We start from the raw sequence: 16967 nt of genomic DNA, 5'->3' as shown, positions 1-16967 counted from the left end.
GGGAAAATGTCCCAGCAGTACCTGGGAAAGGAGCCAGTCGTCCTCTTGTTGCTGAAATCGCTGAGCCACCTGCAGCTGCAGGACCCGCCGCCGCCATGTTCTCCAGGCCCACCCCAGCTGCCACTGCCTGAGCTGTGGGGACAGTTGTCGAGAGCCTTGAGCTGGCCCATGCTCACCGGCAGCCCCCAGCCCCTCCGGCGCCACCGGTCCTGCTGCAGCCCCAGCAGGAGAGGCTGTCACCGAGGCGTGTGAAGGCCAAGTCCTGAGTCTGTCCCGAGGTTTCAGGCTCAGCTGGTCTGAAGACTAGTTTGACTTCTCTGGATTGGGATTGAGAATGGGAAAAGACGGAGGTCAGCATGAGGGCAGGGAGGGCCCGGCCCCACTCACCAGCATCTGAGCCAGCTGCTCCGTCCCCTGAGCATCTGCCCAGCACCGCCATGCCCTCGCTAGACGCTGGGCCTGCAGGGCACCCTGGAGCCGGTGAAGCAGAGCCTCAAGGTGCCAGCGTCGCAGGTACTTCCTCCTGCGGGGAGAGGCGCTGCTGTGTGTGCTGATCACAAGCATACCCTGACCCCTTTGAGACCTGCACCTGCCTCTCCGGCCTCCCGCATCAGCAAGCACTAGCCAGAGAGGCCCAGTGCTGGCCACGGGTCAGGCAAGCCCCTAGGCCGGCCCTGCCCCACCCTCACCCCGGGGGCAAGTGAACACGTACAGGGGCACTCGCACAGACACACACACACACAGCTGCTCCTACCCCAGCTGCCTTCTCTGGGCCTCGCCCACCCCTCTGAGGGTGCGGTCCCCTTCTGGTCCTGCGGGTGTCCAGCCCCGGGCCCAGCTGGTGCGTGTCGGCCACCGCCACTGCAGCCGGAGCAGGGAGATGTGCCGGAGGGGAGGCAGTCTGTCGCCTGGAGAGGGGAGTCGTCAGGAGAGGTTAAGGCATTGGTTCAGGAGTGCGGAGCACCCGGTAGTCTGCTCGTAGGTCATGAGTAATGGCAAGGGGCAGACAACAAAAGCACTGTGACACCCCCCCACCCCACCCCACCCCAGCTCCCAGAAGTCCTGAACAGCTGCCCAAAGAGAAGTACTGGTGGGGCAGGAGAAAATGTCGCTGCATTCTCAAAATGGCTGACGTTCAAAAAGGAAATGGGTGGGGTAAGCAAAATACAAAAGAACTTGAAGCTGATTTCCAGGCCTGAGCTGGCTGGCAACCACCTAGCCCCTGCACTTGAGACATTGGTCCGCGGCAGGGTCTCTTTACTCTGTTCCCAGGATGTTTCTCTCCACTCCCTCTGTCCACAGAGGCTGTGGTGCTGGGCTGGGCCAGGCAGTAGGGGTTCTGGGGCTGGGGGCCTGCAGCTGTGGATCTGAGGGAACAGACAGAGAGGAAGCCTGAGCAATAGGCTTGGAACTCTGGGGCTCAGCTGAGTCTGGAGCTTCCAGAGGAGGCAGAAAAGCCCCCCCCCCCCCAGTACTGTGGCCACCCTTGCAGCTCCCCACACCCACCACGTGGCTGGAGACCAAGCAAAGGGGTGGAGCATAGTAGCTACCTGTGCCAGGTACAGCCTGGAGCTGTCCAGGGAAGTCCCTTGCTGAAGCCCCCCTTCCTGTTGCCTGTTGGGTGTGGTCTGCCTCCAGCTCCCAGCTTCTCTGGAAGGGGCTGTGGGCCGAGTGGGTGGGGCTGCCGGGTGAGGCTGTTCACAAAGAAGGGGGCCTGGAGGTGAGCCCCCTAGTGACCATCCCAGTCCTTACTCTGTTCCTATTGGCCTCCAGTTTCTCCATCAGTCAGTGGGGGCCTTGCTTGCCTTTGCTAGCGGGGATGGGGGAAAGTCTCTGGGAGCAAGCCTCCTCTGAAAATAAGGATTGTAACTCGGATCTAGAAGGGAAATACCTCGAGACCCCCAAATCTGCTCTCGCCCAATCCCGTGTGGATTCTGCAAATAACCAAAGCCAGTTCCTTTCAATTCCATTACCGATGTACTTTGGTCTTTTTTCTTAGACTCCTTCTAGAATCTATTACATATTCCTGCATTCGGGCCATCTTTAGGGACACCATGTGGCCTTCCAGAAACTCGGGCTCTGTCCCTTGGGGACACGTCTGTGGCCTGCCAGGGTCACTGGAGCCCGGCTCTCCTTGAGGCCTCGGCCCTCCTGCTGGGTCATCAAGCTCTTGTCACCATTTGCTGGTTTCAGAACTCCCTGCTGCCGGTGGAGAGGGGCTGGCGGTTGTCTTTGGGTAAGGAGTTATGCAGGAAATTCTTTTCATTGACATTTCCTCATTTTTCTGTGGTGAGCTTCTTTCACTTTTACAGTAATAAAAAAGTGGCTCAGTGAGAGATTGCTACTGCCTCGTGTGCCTGGACCTCGAGCTTAGGTGTTGACGCCTAGTGGTGCATGGCCCCAGGCCCATCTCTGCACTGCTCCTGCACTGGGTGGGCACTCCTGAGGCACTCAGGGGTTTCCCAACCTGGAGTTGGCTTCTTCCAGACCGGAGGCCGTCTGAGAACTGGGTAGGGGTGGTGGCACAGGGCCAACGGGCCCCTGGAAAGCATCCAGCCCCCCTTGCTACCAGGGCTGAAACGTGCTGATCCAGCCAGTGGTTGGGGCCATTTTGGATCACCCACCCCACCTGGGCCTACCCTCACCTGCTTCCACAGGGCTGGGGTGTCCATCAGAGCCAGTTGGTGCTCTCTGCTGGCCTGCCTGGACCAGGGCCTGGGGTGGGCAGTGCTGACCTCCTGGGCCTCAGCCCCACGTTCCAGCCGCAACATGAGCAGCACGGTCTGCCACTGGGCCCAGTGAGTCCGCAGGAGGCGCTTGGGCCCAGCCTGCTGGAACTGGGTGAGGGTAGCACGCAGGACGCCACCCCGGGCTGCTGACTGAGCCCAGGCCTCTAGGACCCTGGGAAGAGGGTGGAGCACACACACCTGAGGTCACAGACCAGGGACTCTATACAACCCTGCAGGGAGCCCTCCCCAGCCTGGCAGTGCCCCCTGCAGGAACAGAACCTCCAGGCAACACCCCAGGCCTCTTCTCCTCCATCTCTCATGGAGAGAAATCAAGTTAAAATGGACATGAAAGGCAGCAGAATATCACACAGCAGGACAAGCATCCTGCTTAGGGGATGGAGAGGAGAGGTGTGCGGGCTGCATTGTCACCCCCCCACCCCCCGCTGGTCCCTCACAAGAGCATGGGTTATTGTGCACCTCTGCTGGGGATCTGCCCTTCCCTCACCCCCACCCCCCACTTGCAGGTATTATCGTGAATCCCAAGGGCAAATCCTCTGACCTTTACAGTTAAGACACTGTGCCTGAAGATAGTTCACATAGTCAGAAAGTGCCAGAGCTGGGACAGACCCCAGGATCACCTGTACCCAGATATCCTCTCTCCCTGCCCAACACAAGCTCAAGGCCCCAAGTGGAAGTACAGTGAGGGGCTGCCCTCAGGCCCTGGGCACCCACCTGGCGCTCAGCCTCCGGGCAGCGTGGGCTCGGCTCAGCCGGCACTGGCAAGCCTCACGCACCCACAGCGTCCAGCACAGAGCCATCCTGGCCTGGGCCTGAGCTTGCTCTTCTGCCCTCTGGTGGGCCTCACGGCGCTGGCCCAAGGCCACTCGCCATGCAACAAAGGCCTGCTGGGCCTGGGCCCTGCGCAGCTGCCTCTCGGCCTGGCGCCCTTGCACATGGCTCCTCCAGCGAGCCACGGAGGCCTGGGCCACACGCTGCTCCAGTGCTCCGGCTGCAGCAGCCACTCGGGTGCCCTTCCACGTGGCAGAAGTGGCCCCAGGGGCCCTTGTCCTCAAACCATCCCGGAAGGTGCCACACCTGGCCCCAAGCACCCCTCTGTCTCTCACAAGCCCACACCAGGCCTGCAAACAGCTGAAAAACAGGAGCAGGGGAGAGGCCCAGCTGGGCCTCAGAGTCAGTTGAATTTATGCAAAATTACACCTGCAGACACCCCCAGCCCCCCGCCCCCCGCCAAGCACCACAGGTGCATGTGAGTTTGCACACAGAAGCCCCAGTACCTTAACTGCATCCACCCAGCGTATCAGGTTAGAACATGGACTGTCGTTTGGGGACAGAGGTGCATGCAGACTCCTGCAGGGCAGGGTCAGAAGCTGCCCCAGGGGACCAGGGAACACAGGGGTGGTGCATTGGAGTCCAGCTCCCCCGGGGGAGCACTACACCCTGCCCAACCCTCACAGGCTAGGGGGTTGCTTTTGGGAAACACCGCCCTACTTCCCAAGGGGCCCAGAATGTTCTGTGCGGATGCAAAAACTAAAGCACAGAAGTCAATCATGGGTTCACTGGCCCGATGGGGACCGTGGGAACATTTGCACATTTGTGACAGCCCTGGGAGCATCACCCAACCCCTGCTTTTATTTCTGCAGTAATGAATGATAAATGTTGCACTGAGATCATCTCTCCAGGGATCTTATAACCCCCCACACTGATTCCTCAAGCAACATGCATTATGGGAGAGTTGAGTCCCCTCTGAACTGGATCCTCAAGCTAGAGGACTGAAGGTGGAGTCCTGGGCGTTGTGGGGTGCAGTGCGGGGTTGGGGCTTGCTCTCCCACACCTCCCCAGCCAAGCAGACAAGGGTAGGGCGTGGGCGCGGCTCCCGTGTCTAGGCTGGGGTCTCCCTTCATGCTCATTTTCCCGGGGTGGGTTAGCAGAGGCCACGCAGCCTGAGGCCCTCTGGGCCCTCCTCCTGCTCCTCCAGGGGTGGGATTGTGCTGCCCCCCACTGCCATCAGGTTCACCCACCTCTGCATCAGAAGCGGCTCCGGCCTGGCCACCGTGTGTCTCCTTCGAGCCGCCGCCTGCCGCCAGCCCCAGAACAGGGCCCTCCGCCAGCCCTGGAGGTGGCCTTGCACCCATCTCTGGTACTTGTCATGCAGAAACTGCTGCCCTGTGGCCAGAGAGATGCTGCAGGGCTGCTCACCTGACCTTGCTCCAGGCCCCGCCCAGTAACTGTGGGCCTGCCCGGCCAGGCTTCTGCCCGCCACCCATGCAGGAAGAGAGGAAGCCACCCAAGTGTGTTGGAGGCCGTGATTACAGGTGTCCCGCGTGACCAGGCTAACCCAGCTCACGGTGTTGCTTTAAATTTCTTGGTGATGTTTAGGGATTAGGTGGATGCACATAAAAATCTAAATTTCTGACTTTTCTTTTAAAACTAGGTCTGGCAAGTGGGGGAGCATCAGAGCACTCCTGGGCAACAGGGCTGGAGAGGCAGCTGCCCCAGGGGCGAACTTCACAGCCCACAGAGAGGCCCCCAGGGCAAGGCCTGCCAAGGGGCCCATGGAGACGTGGGCAGGAGGGCCCAGCTAAGCCTCACTACATGCTTGACCCACAGAAGCTGAGATAATGTGTGCAGCTCGAAACTGGTGAGTGTTGGGAATTCCTCACACAGCAGCAGGAACCTCATACCGTGGCAGGCCCCTCAAGAGGGGACCCTGCCTTAGCTGGGTTTAAACGAAGTACAAAGAGAACAGTTCTCTATGCCCAGAGGCCAGGACCCCTGTCTTGGGCTCTCCCCGGCCCTCCCCATTCTTTGGGCTGCTCTAACAAGCAGCAGTCTTGGCCGGGTCAGTTAATCTTCCCACCTGCCACCTTAGACGCTGCCATTCCCACTGCCTCAACTTCCCTCCCCACTGCTCTATCCGCTGAGCCAGCTCCTCACCTCCTCCTGGAAGCCCGCCCTGACTGTGCTCTGAGGATGCCTTGACTCAGTGCGCCTCTCTGCCCACTTCAGGGGCAGACCAGTGACTCCGGAAGACCAGGTGAGGACGATGAGGAGGAGGAGAAGGAGGATGGGATGTGACATCTACCAGGGCTGGGTTCTGAGCTGAGCTCATTGTGTGTATTGTCTCAGAATCCCCACGATCACCCTCTGAGGTGGGGGCTACTGTCACCCCACTTACAAAGGTGTAAGTTGAGACTCAGAAGTCGAGCAGTTTGGTTACGGTGCACATACCCAGACTACCAGCGGGACTCATCCTGCAGGTCCTGCTCTGCCCCCCTAGTGCTGTGTGTGTGGAGGGGCCCCAGCTGGCGGTGTGCAACCCCGAGTCTCCCGATCGACCTGGCCCTTCCCTCCTGCATGGAGTCCTGGGCCCTGTCCCCACTCACTCTGCCAACAGGCACGCCAGCGGCCCAGGGCATCTCGCGCCAGTCTCCGGCCTCGCACCCAGGCCCACTGCTCCAGCTCTCGCCTCTGAGTCAGCCGCAGCCGCCACACGCCCAACACGGCCCTGTAGCTCCTGCCCCATGCCAGGCGAGCGGCCAGCTCTCTCCGGGCCCTGTGGGTCATTGCCCAGTGGCTCCAGCCGAGGATGATGCTGGGAAGGAGGTGTCCACCCTGAGGATGGTCACTGCCACCCCGGCCGGCCCAGTTCAGCCTTCCCCTCCCTTCAGCAGTGGAGGGGCCCAGGCGGCTCCTCTCTGTGTCTGTCATGGGCAGGGCGGGTTGCTGGGGCCTGGAGGGCTCAAATGCTACTTAGAGGGGCACAGAGACAGGTGTGAGGATAAGGTGGGACCCAGACCCTCTGTGTGAAGTCTGTGCCTGACCCCTGGCGATGGGCACTGCCAGGAGCTGTGCTGGGAGGAGCACTTGTGGCACTGGGGGGCACGCGCCCCTGCCTTGCTTTTCCCACGGAGCGAGCGCCAGAAGCACCCCACACAATGCAGAGACTCAGACACCGAGAGGTTAAGCAACTTGTCCAAGGCCACACAGCCAGCGAGGGGCAAGGCTGGGGTTAGAAGTCAGACCAATTCAAGCACGGGGCATCGAGCGAATGAACGAGCCACAGCGGTGATGTCTCTGAAACCATCATCTCTCGCAGGGTGCAAAGCTGAGAGGATCTGAATTTGGGGCCCAAGCTGATTCAAGTAGGAGGCAGAGTCCCCTGAGGTTGCCGTGAGGGCCACAGGTGGCTGGGACAGGGGCTGTCAAACAACCCACTGAGTGGTGGGCAGCTCAGCTCACCCAGTCGGGGGGGGGTACCTACCGCCTCTGGAGGCTGTGCTGGTGCCACCTCGCTGCACCCCGGGACTGCTGGGCCCTCGCCTGCCAGAGCAGAAGGCACTGTCCCTGCTGTCGCCTCCGGGCTGCCTGCAGAAAGTTCACCCGGAGGGTGTCCAGGAGAGCAGGGGCCCTGGAAGCCTGGGGAAGGAGGTGTGGAGTCCCGGGTCCTCCAGCTTCTGCCCTGTCTCCATGTTCCTCCCCCTCTATCCTGCCACCCTGGCCCCTGGCCCTGTCCCTCACCTTTTCCAGGGAGCTTTGGGATGTGCTGCAGCTGCCCAGGGACTCCAGGGCCGAGGTGGTCCCGGCGCTGCCTGGCACTGTGCCCAGACCCCACACCCTCAAGTGCCAGCCCCTGAGGATGCCCCGCAGCGTCCGTCGCCACAAGCCCTGGAAGAAGGAGCTACAGGAAAAGACAGGTGAGTTTCTGGGCCCCGGTTTCACCCACGGCTGGGATTGGAAAAGACAGGTGAGTTTCTAGGCCCCGGTTTCACCCACGGCTGGGATTGGGGGGGTTTCCCCACCGGGGTCCGAGCTAGAAGGAAACTTGTCAAACGTGTCAAACTGGGGCCTGAGCCCCACACCAGCTTCCCAACCCAGCCGCACACAGGGGCCACGCCGGGCTGGAAGGAACACCCAGGCCCACGGGCTCCCACCCACAGATTGTGACGTAATGACGTGGGCGCAAGGTTTCCGGACATTTCCAGAACAGCTCTCGAGAGCTCAATGCCTCTGGACCTCAGTTTCTGCAGCTGAATAATGAGTCAGGTGGGGGCCGGGGGCGGAGAGCATGGCACCGCGCCTCCTTCACTTATGTGTTCACGGTGTTTCCTCCGTGCCCAGGGCGCCTGCAAGGGGCAGGGCAGAGAGGAGGAGGCCTCTGGGGCTCTTGCCACTGGGGCTGGGCCCTAGTCGGAGGATGGGCAGGGTGGGCTTCCAAATTCTGGAAGGGGGAGCCATTATCCCAACCTCCCCATCAGGTTCCAGACACCCTGGGAGAGTCCACGCCTGTGATCCCAGCCGCCCCCGAGGTTCTCTGCACCTTCACCGTCTCCGTGTGCCTGGGCCACCTCCAGGCCCCACACACCTGCCGTCACCGCGAGCTGTGCCCCATGCTGGGCCGTGGGAAGAACAGGCCGTGGTCCATCTCATCCAGGGCTGAGCATGCGCCTGTGCCCACCCGGGCCCCCGCCCAAGCCCAGGTCACTAGCTCCGGACACCTACTCGGCCTGCTGGCGCTGGGAGAGCCGAGTCTTCCAGAGCAGCAGCGCCCGGTGGAGGGCCAGCCTCTGGCAGGCTTCCTGCAGCGAGCCCCCACCTGGCTGCTGGGGCAGCCCCCGCGCCTGGGCCCTTGTCCCTGGGCCATAGGCTGTGGCCGCTCCCAGGATGGAGCTGCGGAGGACTGTGTTCCCTGAGAAACAGGACGAGACCAATCAGCGTGGTCCCAGGGACCTTCCTCAGCCCCAGACCAGTGGTGACTGCACCTCTGCCCCTGTCAGGGCCTCTCCCCCCACGGGCACTTGCCAAGGCCTCCCTCCAGTGCCAAACACGTCAAAGAGCTCATCATCCCCAGTCAGGCTTTGACTGGGGCACGGTCTGTGTCCCCCTCAGACGGGGAGCTTCCTGGGATGGGGACCCCTTCAGGGTGGAAGACGGAAAAGCATCTCTGCCTGGAGGAGCTCACAGTGGAGGGTGGGGAAGGAGCCCAGCCAAGGCCTCACTGCTCCAGGGACCCCTCCTGGATTCTCCTAGGACCAGGTAGGAACCCCAGACAGTTCCCAGATCCACCACCTCCTATTACAAGAGCCCACAAATTCAACCAGGGCCCTCTGCAGAGGGAACTGGGGATGCTGCTTGCTGGGGAGGGTCAGAGAGAGGGCCCTGGGGCCGCCACTTGCTCACCTGCCTTCTGTCGGCAGAGCGACAGCTGGGTCACCTTTGCCCCGTCCGAGGCCCGGAGCTGCTTCATCTTCACCCACTGCTGCAGGCTCATCCTCAGGGCCCCTGTGCAGCAGGCAGCCAGGTGGTGCCGATACCGGATGCCCCTCTGCAGGAACCGCTGCCAGGCCCTGAAGCACCTGGAATAGCCGAGAGGAAGTGCTGGTGCCAGCGAGGCGGACGGCAGCTCCAGCCTGCTCTGGGCCAGACACTCTGCTGAGATGACCCTGGGCCAGGAGCCACGTCCCTCCGGCCTCTGCTTTCGTGTCTGTAAAACAAGGCTGCACAGGGACTCGGCACCTTGGCCACCTGCCTCCACCCTGGGCCCTTCCGTTCCTACTCAGGCAGCAGAGTGATTGTTTTCAAATCTCACCATCAAATCATCTTCCTCCCCTGCTAGAATCCTCTAGCGACACCCCCTGGCTCTTAGAGCAAAGTTGCAACTCTTCCCCAAAGCCAAAAAAGACCCTGCATGATCTGCCTCCCCACCCCACTCCCACCAACAACCCCCTCCCTCCCCCCATAATTTTCTAACTATCTCAAACTACTTTGGGCCCTACCCACCCACTCCCCAACTAACAAGCGGCTCTCGAGTTTGCCATGCCCCACTCACTGGCCTTCGCATATGCTGTTCCCTCTGCCTGACTCACCTGCCTCCTCTCCCCCACTGGCAATCATTCCTGCCTCCCACCTCCTCTGAGCTCTGCTCTGGCTCAGTTGCCTCTGTTAATAGCTCACACAGAAAACTACACCTGGTTTCCCCCCCAGATACATTGCAAGGAAAATAAATGGAGGGAGCCCAAAGGTTAATGAGATTTCCACCGACCGCGACCTTGTTTAGATCCCCATTCAAACAAGCTGTATCGAAATATACAGCTGATCCTTGAACACAGTGGGGGCGAGGGATGTCAAGCACCCCCTCATCCAGAAACCAGAGTGCAATTTATAGCCCTTCCCCTGGACCCACGCTTCCACACCCGCGGATTCAAACCACCGAATTCGTGGATTTAGAGGCTGCAGGCAGAAAAAAATAAGCCCGAGTGTGTGCGGATCTGGCTGTTCCAGCTGGGTTGTTCAGGGTCACCTGCGCTTGTGAAAGGACTGGACGGGTGACTGCTGGCCGGACAGTGGCCGGTTAGGGAGGATGGTTCATTTTGCAGGTGTGATCACGGTATCGTGCTTCCTTTCTCTGAGCAGTCTGTATCTTGTAGAGAAGCTACAGAAATATTTATGGGTGGAATGGAAGGTGAACGGGATTTCAGAATAACGTGTGTGTGGCGGGGGGAGTCGCTGGGGTACAGATGAAACAGGTGATTTTTTTGGAGATGAGCGGTGGGCACTGGGGTTTATTAATTTCTTCTTCTACTGTTGTGTAAGACAATGTTGTCTCGTAATAAAAAATTAATAAGGGAAAAGACCCTCTGAGTCTTTGTCCCTTCTCTTCCCACACTAAACTCGGTGGTATCCGCTTGCACCCTCTGTGACTGCTCATTTCCTGTCTGTCCCTGCACCTGGCCAGGGCAGGGAAGGGTCTGGTGGCCCTGAGCTTTACCCATAGCCAAATCCCAGCCCATGGGTGGTGCCTAGCACATCGCAGGCTCTCAGTATGCGGCAGCTGGTTCATTTCTTATTTTCATCTTTGCCTCTCAGTACCAGGAGTCAAGAACCGGCTGTCCCCATGCGCCTGTCCCCTGCCTCAGGGAAGACAGCACCCACACACCTTCACTTCCCCTACCTGCACATCCAGGCTCTCTGGGACCAGGTAGCCAGGGGGGCCACCCAGGCCACGTCTGCAGCAGGAGGGCGCCTGGCCTGGGGGGGCCTTCCCAGACTCTGAGTCCTCCGGGTGGCCCAGGAAGACTCTCCCTGACCCCTCTGCTCCGGTCTGGCCCGCTCCTTCTGATGGCACCACAGGAGGAAGACTAAAGGGGGGTGTGGAGGAAGAAGGGTGGGCAGAGGGGATGAGACCAGCCAGGAGGGACTGCTGACGCCTGGAGCACCCTGCTGTACAGCTCCCCACCTCTGGGCCTCCTTGTCCCAGGGGTGGGTGGTATCCAAGGGACTTTCCAGCTCTGACATTCAGGCTCCTGCCGGGCCTGCTGCACCAGCACCAGCGACACACAGATGCAGTACGTCCTCGAGCTGGTCACCGGGCAGCTCTGGACGCAGTAAGATGGCCGCCATGCTTTCTCAACACTGACTCAGGGCCCCCACCCGCCCCCGCGGAGCTCCCCTCCCCTGTCCTGGCACCCACATCTCACCAGCCAGCTGCTGCAGGGCCTGCAGGGTTTGGGATCTCCTGGCTCCTCCACCTGGTCTCGGCCGAAGATGCAACGGGAGCCTCCGAGCACCTGCTTCCTCCCTCAGGCTCCCTGTGCTGGTGGGGAAGCCCCCAGGGAGGGCTAAGGCTGTGGCTGAGGGAGGGCACGGGCCCACCCTGCCCACCCAGCCCCCGGCTGTGCTGCCCTTCCCAGGAGAAGGTGCCGCTGAGCCACCTGCCATTCTCTTCCAGGCAGTTCATAGCGTTCCTAATTAACAGTCACTTGGAAGCGTCACTATTTGTATTTTTTATAACAAATGGACTAAAATAAATATCATGGACCTCCCTGTGGCACTGGGGTTAAAGTCTCAGCCCTATCAAGCTCTCGCCAGCTACGGCAGCCTGAGTTCGATCCCCGGCCAGAGAGGTGACCCACAGGGTGTCTCCCCCGCTGCTCCCCTCAGCAGTGTATTTCAGTCAGTCTGCCTGTTCTGCTCCCCACTCTGTCTCTGGTGAGTCCTCTCACCCCCCACATCTCTGTCCTGTACCCCAGTTCTTGTACACATAAATAAATAAATCTTTAAAAAAATCACTTAAATAAAATAAGTATTATTAAATAAAAATTTCAATCATTATTACTATAAATACCATTAAATAATTAAAATATATATTATTTTACAAATGTAATTGAATCATATTTACTTTGCCCATATTTATATTATGTTTTACAAACATACATATATATCTGATTTTATAACATCATTTAATATAACTGAAATGATCATTTATTTAATTAAAATATTTAAATATCATTGGCAAATTACCGACTTACTAAATAATACAAATTGGTTAAATAAGTTACTGAAAGAATAATTATAATTAAACATAGTAGTTTGATTTAAAAATAAGAACTAAACCAATATATTGCCAGAGTTGAAAACTGAGCATACAAAGAAGAAAATAATCACCTTTAATCCCACACTTCAGAGCAGCACAAAGGGGGAGGGGCCAGCGCTGGGCCACGTGCGGGACCAGGGGGCCAGAGCTGCCCTGGGGTGTGTGGGCTGCGGGGCTGAGGACAGTGGGTGCTTCTACATCTAATAGTGGTACAACTGACCATCTCACTCACTGCCAACCAAACAGTTCAGTTGTGTTAAGTAATTCACTGTGTTGTGCAATATTTGAGTATTTTTCCTCTTGGCCCTATTTCTGTATATTATTTCACGTGCTTAGAAAACAAGTCTTGGGCCTCCCTGGTGGTGCAAGGGCTTAAGTCTCAGCACTATCAAACTATCACTGGCCACTACAGCATGAGTTCGAGCCCCAGCTTGGCAGCTGACCCACATGGCGCAGCAGACCTCTCCTGACTCCCCGCTGCTCCCCTCAGCAGTGTGTTTCAGTCAGTCTGCCTGTTCTGCTCCCCTCTCAGTCTCTGGTGAAGCTGACCTGTCCCCCAGTTCTTGTATGCATGGATAAATAAATCTTTAAAAAAAAAGAAAAGTCTTATTCTCCTTTCCCTCCCATTGAACCATTCTTCTTTGCCATTAAAATTCTACACAGATACCCATAAAACGCTTCCAGGCGGGGTGATACGTGGGGAGATGATGCTTGCAAGTAGTTATTTGGTGAACTTCCAGTTATTTTGAATGTTCTTTTCAAATCAAATATGCATGAGTGTTATGATTAGAAATAAAACCCACAAAGACATTGAGACAAAGAATAGAGGGGGCGGGAAAAAAGAGCAGACAGAACATTTTTAAATCTTCATAAACATTATGTTGAACGGTTGCCAAGATCTGTCCTGTGATTAAAGCATAGTTTTCTCCCTCTCTGCCAGGCATCTAGGCTGCTTTGAAGTCTGCACAGGAATAAATGATACTGTCACTGGACATCTTTTTGCATAAGTCTTTGTCTATACCTGCTGGATTCATCCTCTTACTCTTATGGGGGAGGGAAAATGGGGGACCGCAGGGCAGGGAGCCACAAGCACCACCCAGGCCACACTGTCCAGACTACCTGCCTCTCTGGGCGAGGTCCACCGCCGGCTTCCTTCCTGGGGACCCTTGGCCCTGGCCTGGCCCCGAGGGCGAGAGACCGGCCTGGATGTGGGTCTGCCCTTGTTTCTGCTGCAGAGTCATGTTCCTCCACTGGGTCAAGAGAGAAGGGCAAGAAGGACGTTGGCTGCATCGCGAATGTGCCAGGAAGGGCAGGGGCAGAAGTCACTGCCAGACTCCAAAGCCTGTGGCTTTGACCTTGAGACCACCTGCCTCCTTGGGAGTGAACAAATGGAGAGATGGAGCCCAAGAGGCAGGGCTCTCCTTGGGAGACAAGCTGGAGCTGGGTCCTCCCAGAGCACCCCTTTCCTAAAAAGGGGGAACACAGGCATCCCGCCTGCCAACCATAGCTCTGCTGGTGATCATTGGGAGGTACAACTTGTGCCCCCATAAAGCCTCATCCCCCAGGCACACCAACATTTCATCACCAACATTTTAGCCCCTGACCTTTTGGAAGCTCCAGGCCAGCAGGGTCCGTGTGTGTCGTGTCCACGCTGCCTCCAGTTGGGCCTCCCGGAGCCTCAGGGCCCAACGCAGCGCCCGCAGGCCCCTGTGCAACCGCTGCTGCTGGCTCAGCACCAATGCAGCTCCCACTGCCTGTTGCTTCTGAACCAAGCACCACCAGGCTCTGAAACATCTGGACAGAAGCTGCCGGCTGGGGACAGACCAGAGCTGATCAGGGCCCCAGGGAGCAGGGCCCCAGGGGCCAGGGCACCATCCCTGGTGCCTTTCCAGCATCGCAGGGTGAGGGCCCTGCAGCAGTGAGAAGACCAGCTTAGACCTCCCCTCTTCTTCTGGTGCACCCTGGAAATCCCAGACACAAAGGCCCTTGGGCAGAATGCCCCTTTTGACTGCCAAGAGTGCAGGGCAGCCTCGGAAGTGTCAGATTCCCAGGAGCAGCAGCCCCACCCCCCAGAAGGCCCCATTATTTCACTCCCCAGGAGGGACAGTGTGCAAGAAGGTCTCCCCTTAAATCCTGCACGGGCCTGCCACCAGGTCCTGTCACTCTCAGGCTTCAGTCTCCACCCGCCAGACAAATGGGGGAGGCGCTGTCCCGGGAGCATGGCCCCGGCCCCGCTCCACAGCCAGACCTCACCCAGCTGCCTTGGCCTCCAGGCTCCCGGAGTGTTGGGCTCGGTCCTTGGAGAGCAAAAGGGCAAGACAGTGGTCAGGGCGAGAAGCGAAAGACAGGAACCCCCTTCCGGCCTGCCTGTTCCTTTCTGAGGGGCGGGGGTATGACAGGGTGGTGACTGCCAACTTGGAGTGAGAATTTCTGGGGAGAGCAATAGGCCCCCCCAGAGCACCCCAACTCACTCCTGCAGACTCATCTGGCCCCTACCTGCGGGTCACTCCTTGCTGCAGCGGCGTCTGGCAGGCAGGAAGCTGTCCTCTCTTCCTCCGTGCTGATCTGCAGGCCCCGAGCGCCCTCCCCTCCCTCAGGCCCAGGCAAGGCCATGCTGCAGGAGGCTGAAGAGCAGAGTCTGGCCTCCCTGCTGCTCACCCCTACAGGGTGCCGGCGCTCCCTCCTCTGCCCCCCAGCATATGGTGGCCCTGGAGAGTGGCTCTCTCCTCGCCTTAGGGGTTGGGTGGGAAGGACCCCCTGCTCGGGGTCAAGGGAACCTCCAGTCAGCAGCTCCAAAGTGGTCTCGGGTGATGTGGGCTTGCCGCTTGCCTTGGAATCCCAGCGACCAGCCTGGACCCCTTGCGTCTCTGGGAAACCCCCAGTTTCCCTGAGACCTCGAAGGTACTTCTTCTCATCCCGGGAAGCAAGAGCCAGCTGGCAGGGCCGGTGGCTGGCAGGGAGTGCTCGGCCATCGCTGGCCCAGGGGCCCTGTTTTGCAGAGTCTGGGGGCTCCTGGGACTCCCGGTGCCGGAGACGGGCCACCTCTAGCTCCAGGCATCGAACAGAGACCAGCAGCCGGTGGACAGCAGCTTGGGATGGGGCTGGAGCCTGGCTCGGGGCATGGACAGCCAGGTCCTCCAGGGTGAGAGGTTCCACCAGGAGCCTGCAGGTCCGGCTCCCCAGGCCACACCAGGATCTGGGGTTCAGCTGTGTGTGTCCATCAAGAGAGGCAAAGCCTGCAGCAGGCCTGAAGCCCAGGCAGGGAGTGTCTGTGGTCAGCAGCTGGGCCAGCCCCAGGGTGGAGGGCGGGCAGGTCAGTGACCCTTGGGGTAAGGGGCTTTCCCAGAGCCCCAGGCAGGGCCCCCTTTCCTGAGGATCTGACCAGAGGCGGGGGCCACTGGGACTCCCACACACACCCAAACCAGCCTCCCTCACGCTCAGGTTACTCTGCTGCACAGCAGACTCAAGGGCTCCGCCCTGGGGCCTCCTGACCCGTGGCTGCATGTTGCTCTGCTGTCGGGAGCCAGAGTTGGTCAGCAGGCCTGTCGAGTCCTTCAGGGCAAGGCCAGGGCGGGGCCAGGGGCTGGCCAGGTTGGTCTGGACTTGCCAGGGCTCTGGGCCCAGCACCGCCCCTGGGGAGGGGGTGACGCCAGGCCCGCCCCTCTGGCACGTGGGCACCCACTGGCCCTGCCCACTGCCCAGGCCCACACCAAGGCTCTTCGGGAGTCTCCATTGCTCTAGAGAGGAGAGACAGGCACGTGCAGAGGGCGCTTGGTGGTCAGTGCTCAGATGGGACATGGGACCAGCCAGGCCTCAGAGTAGGGGGCTAGGATTTTGGGGGGGCTGGGGTGTTCTGTCTCCCTGGGAGGACTGATGGGCAGTGCCTGGGGAGCCTGAGCAAAGCAGGGGTGGGGTGACTTGGTGCCTGACTGCCAGGAGCAGGGGAAGGGTGGGTGGAGAGGAGGCAGAGGGAAGTGGGGCAGCAGGAAGCTAATGGGGGGGTGCCTGAGGAGAGGGGTGACAGCTGAGCTGGGGTGGCAGGGAATAGACCGCTGTGGGGTGAAGGCAGGGAAGAGAGTGCAGAGGAGAAGGCAGGGTGGAGCTGAGTCCTGTTTTCCCGCGTGAGCAGGAGGTGACAGCAGTGATCGGAGCGGGAGCAAGACCTAATACATCAAACAGCTAAAAGGGGGCTGCTCTGGGGAATGTGGGGCGCAGAGACACCCCCCCCACAGGCCTCTCCAGGCCCAGGTCCACTCCACAGCAGACAAGGCCTCCTGGGAGGGTGAGGCCCCTGGCAGGACCTGGCAGGCAGAGTGGGCTGTAAAAGCCCGCAGGCAGGAACTAAAGTGAGAGGTTGAGCCACGTGCCCTGGGCCGCACAGCAGGAGCCGCACGTGAACTGCATGAAACCTGAGCCTGTGCTCAGCGGCCCCCACACTCAGCCCCAGGCGCCTGAGCAGGGAGGATCCCCAGGACCACCCAGGGCCAGACAGACCTGTGGGGACATCTCAGCCAGGGGCCCCAGCCAGCCCCATCCCTGGTCCCCCTCTTCCTGATCTCGCTTCCTGACTTCCTGGCCTCCCTTGGGCAGAGGCTGGGAAGGCTGTGTCCTGGCCCTGCCCGGGTCATCTCTGGCCTCAGCGAGGTCCCGGGTCCCGGGCTGGTCCGATGGGGAAGGAACTCTGGGCTGACACCTCGAGGGGACCCAGAACCATGAAGCCTCTTGCCTGGCCGCAGGGGGGTCGCAGGTCTGGGGGGTACATTCTCCTTGTGGCTGGCGGCTGGTCTCAGCTCCATGAGCTCCGGGGCAAGGCCAGGGCAGCAGCTCCGTGGTCCGCACCACAGCGG

At 59.7% G+C, this 16967-nt stretch overlaps 1 protein-coding gene across 1 annotated transcript in view; it reads right to left on the bottom strand.

Annotated features, from left to right (window-relative positions):
- CUNH1orf167 (chromosome unknown C1orf167 homolog) overlaps nt 1-16967 on the bottom strand; it is a 24468-nt gene extending 7501 nt beyond the window's left edge. The window contains 21 exon segments of the mRNA XM_054691158.1: nt 22-54; nt 56-132; nt 388-459; nt 998-1367; nt 1551-1694; nt 2646-2901; nt 3462-3878; nt 4769-4913; nt 6134-6342; nt 7012-7166; nt 7269-7502; nt 8255-8436; nt 8928-9103; nt 10699-10885; nt 11225-11340; nt 13240-13370; nt 13725-14149; nt 14284-14297; nt 14374-14417; nt 14617-15857; nt 16847-16967. Coding sequence (XP_054547133.1) covers nt 22-54; nt 56-132; nt 388-459; nt 998-1367; nt 1551-1694; nt 2646-2901; nt 3462-3878; nt 4769-4913; nt 6134-6342; nt 7012-7166; nt 7269-7502; nt 8255-8436; nt 8928-9103; nt 10699-10885; nt 11225-11340; nt 13240-13370; nt 13725-14149; nt 14284-14297; nt 14374-14417; nt 14617-15857; nt 16847-16916 — 4698 coding nt within the window. The 5' untranslated portion in view covers nt 16917-16967.

Source organism: Talpa occidentalis, unplaced genomic scaffold (genome assembly GCF_014898055.3).
Source record: "Talpa occidentalis isolate TD23 unplaced genomic scaffold, MPIMG_talOcc4v2.1 talOcc4.9, whole genome shotgun sequence".
Classification (NCBI taxonomy): Eukaryota; Metazoa; Chordata; class Mammalia; order Eulipotyphla; family Talpidae; genus Talpa; species Talpa occidentalis.
This window is presented reverse-complemented; position numbering and strand designations above follow the sequence as displayed.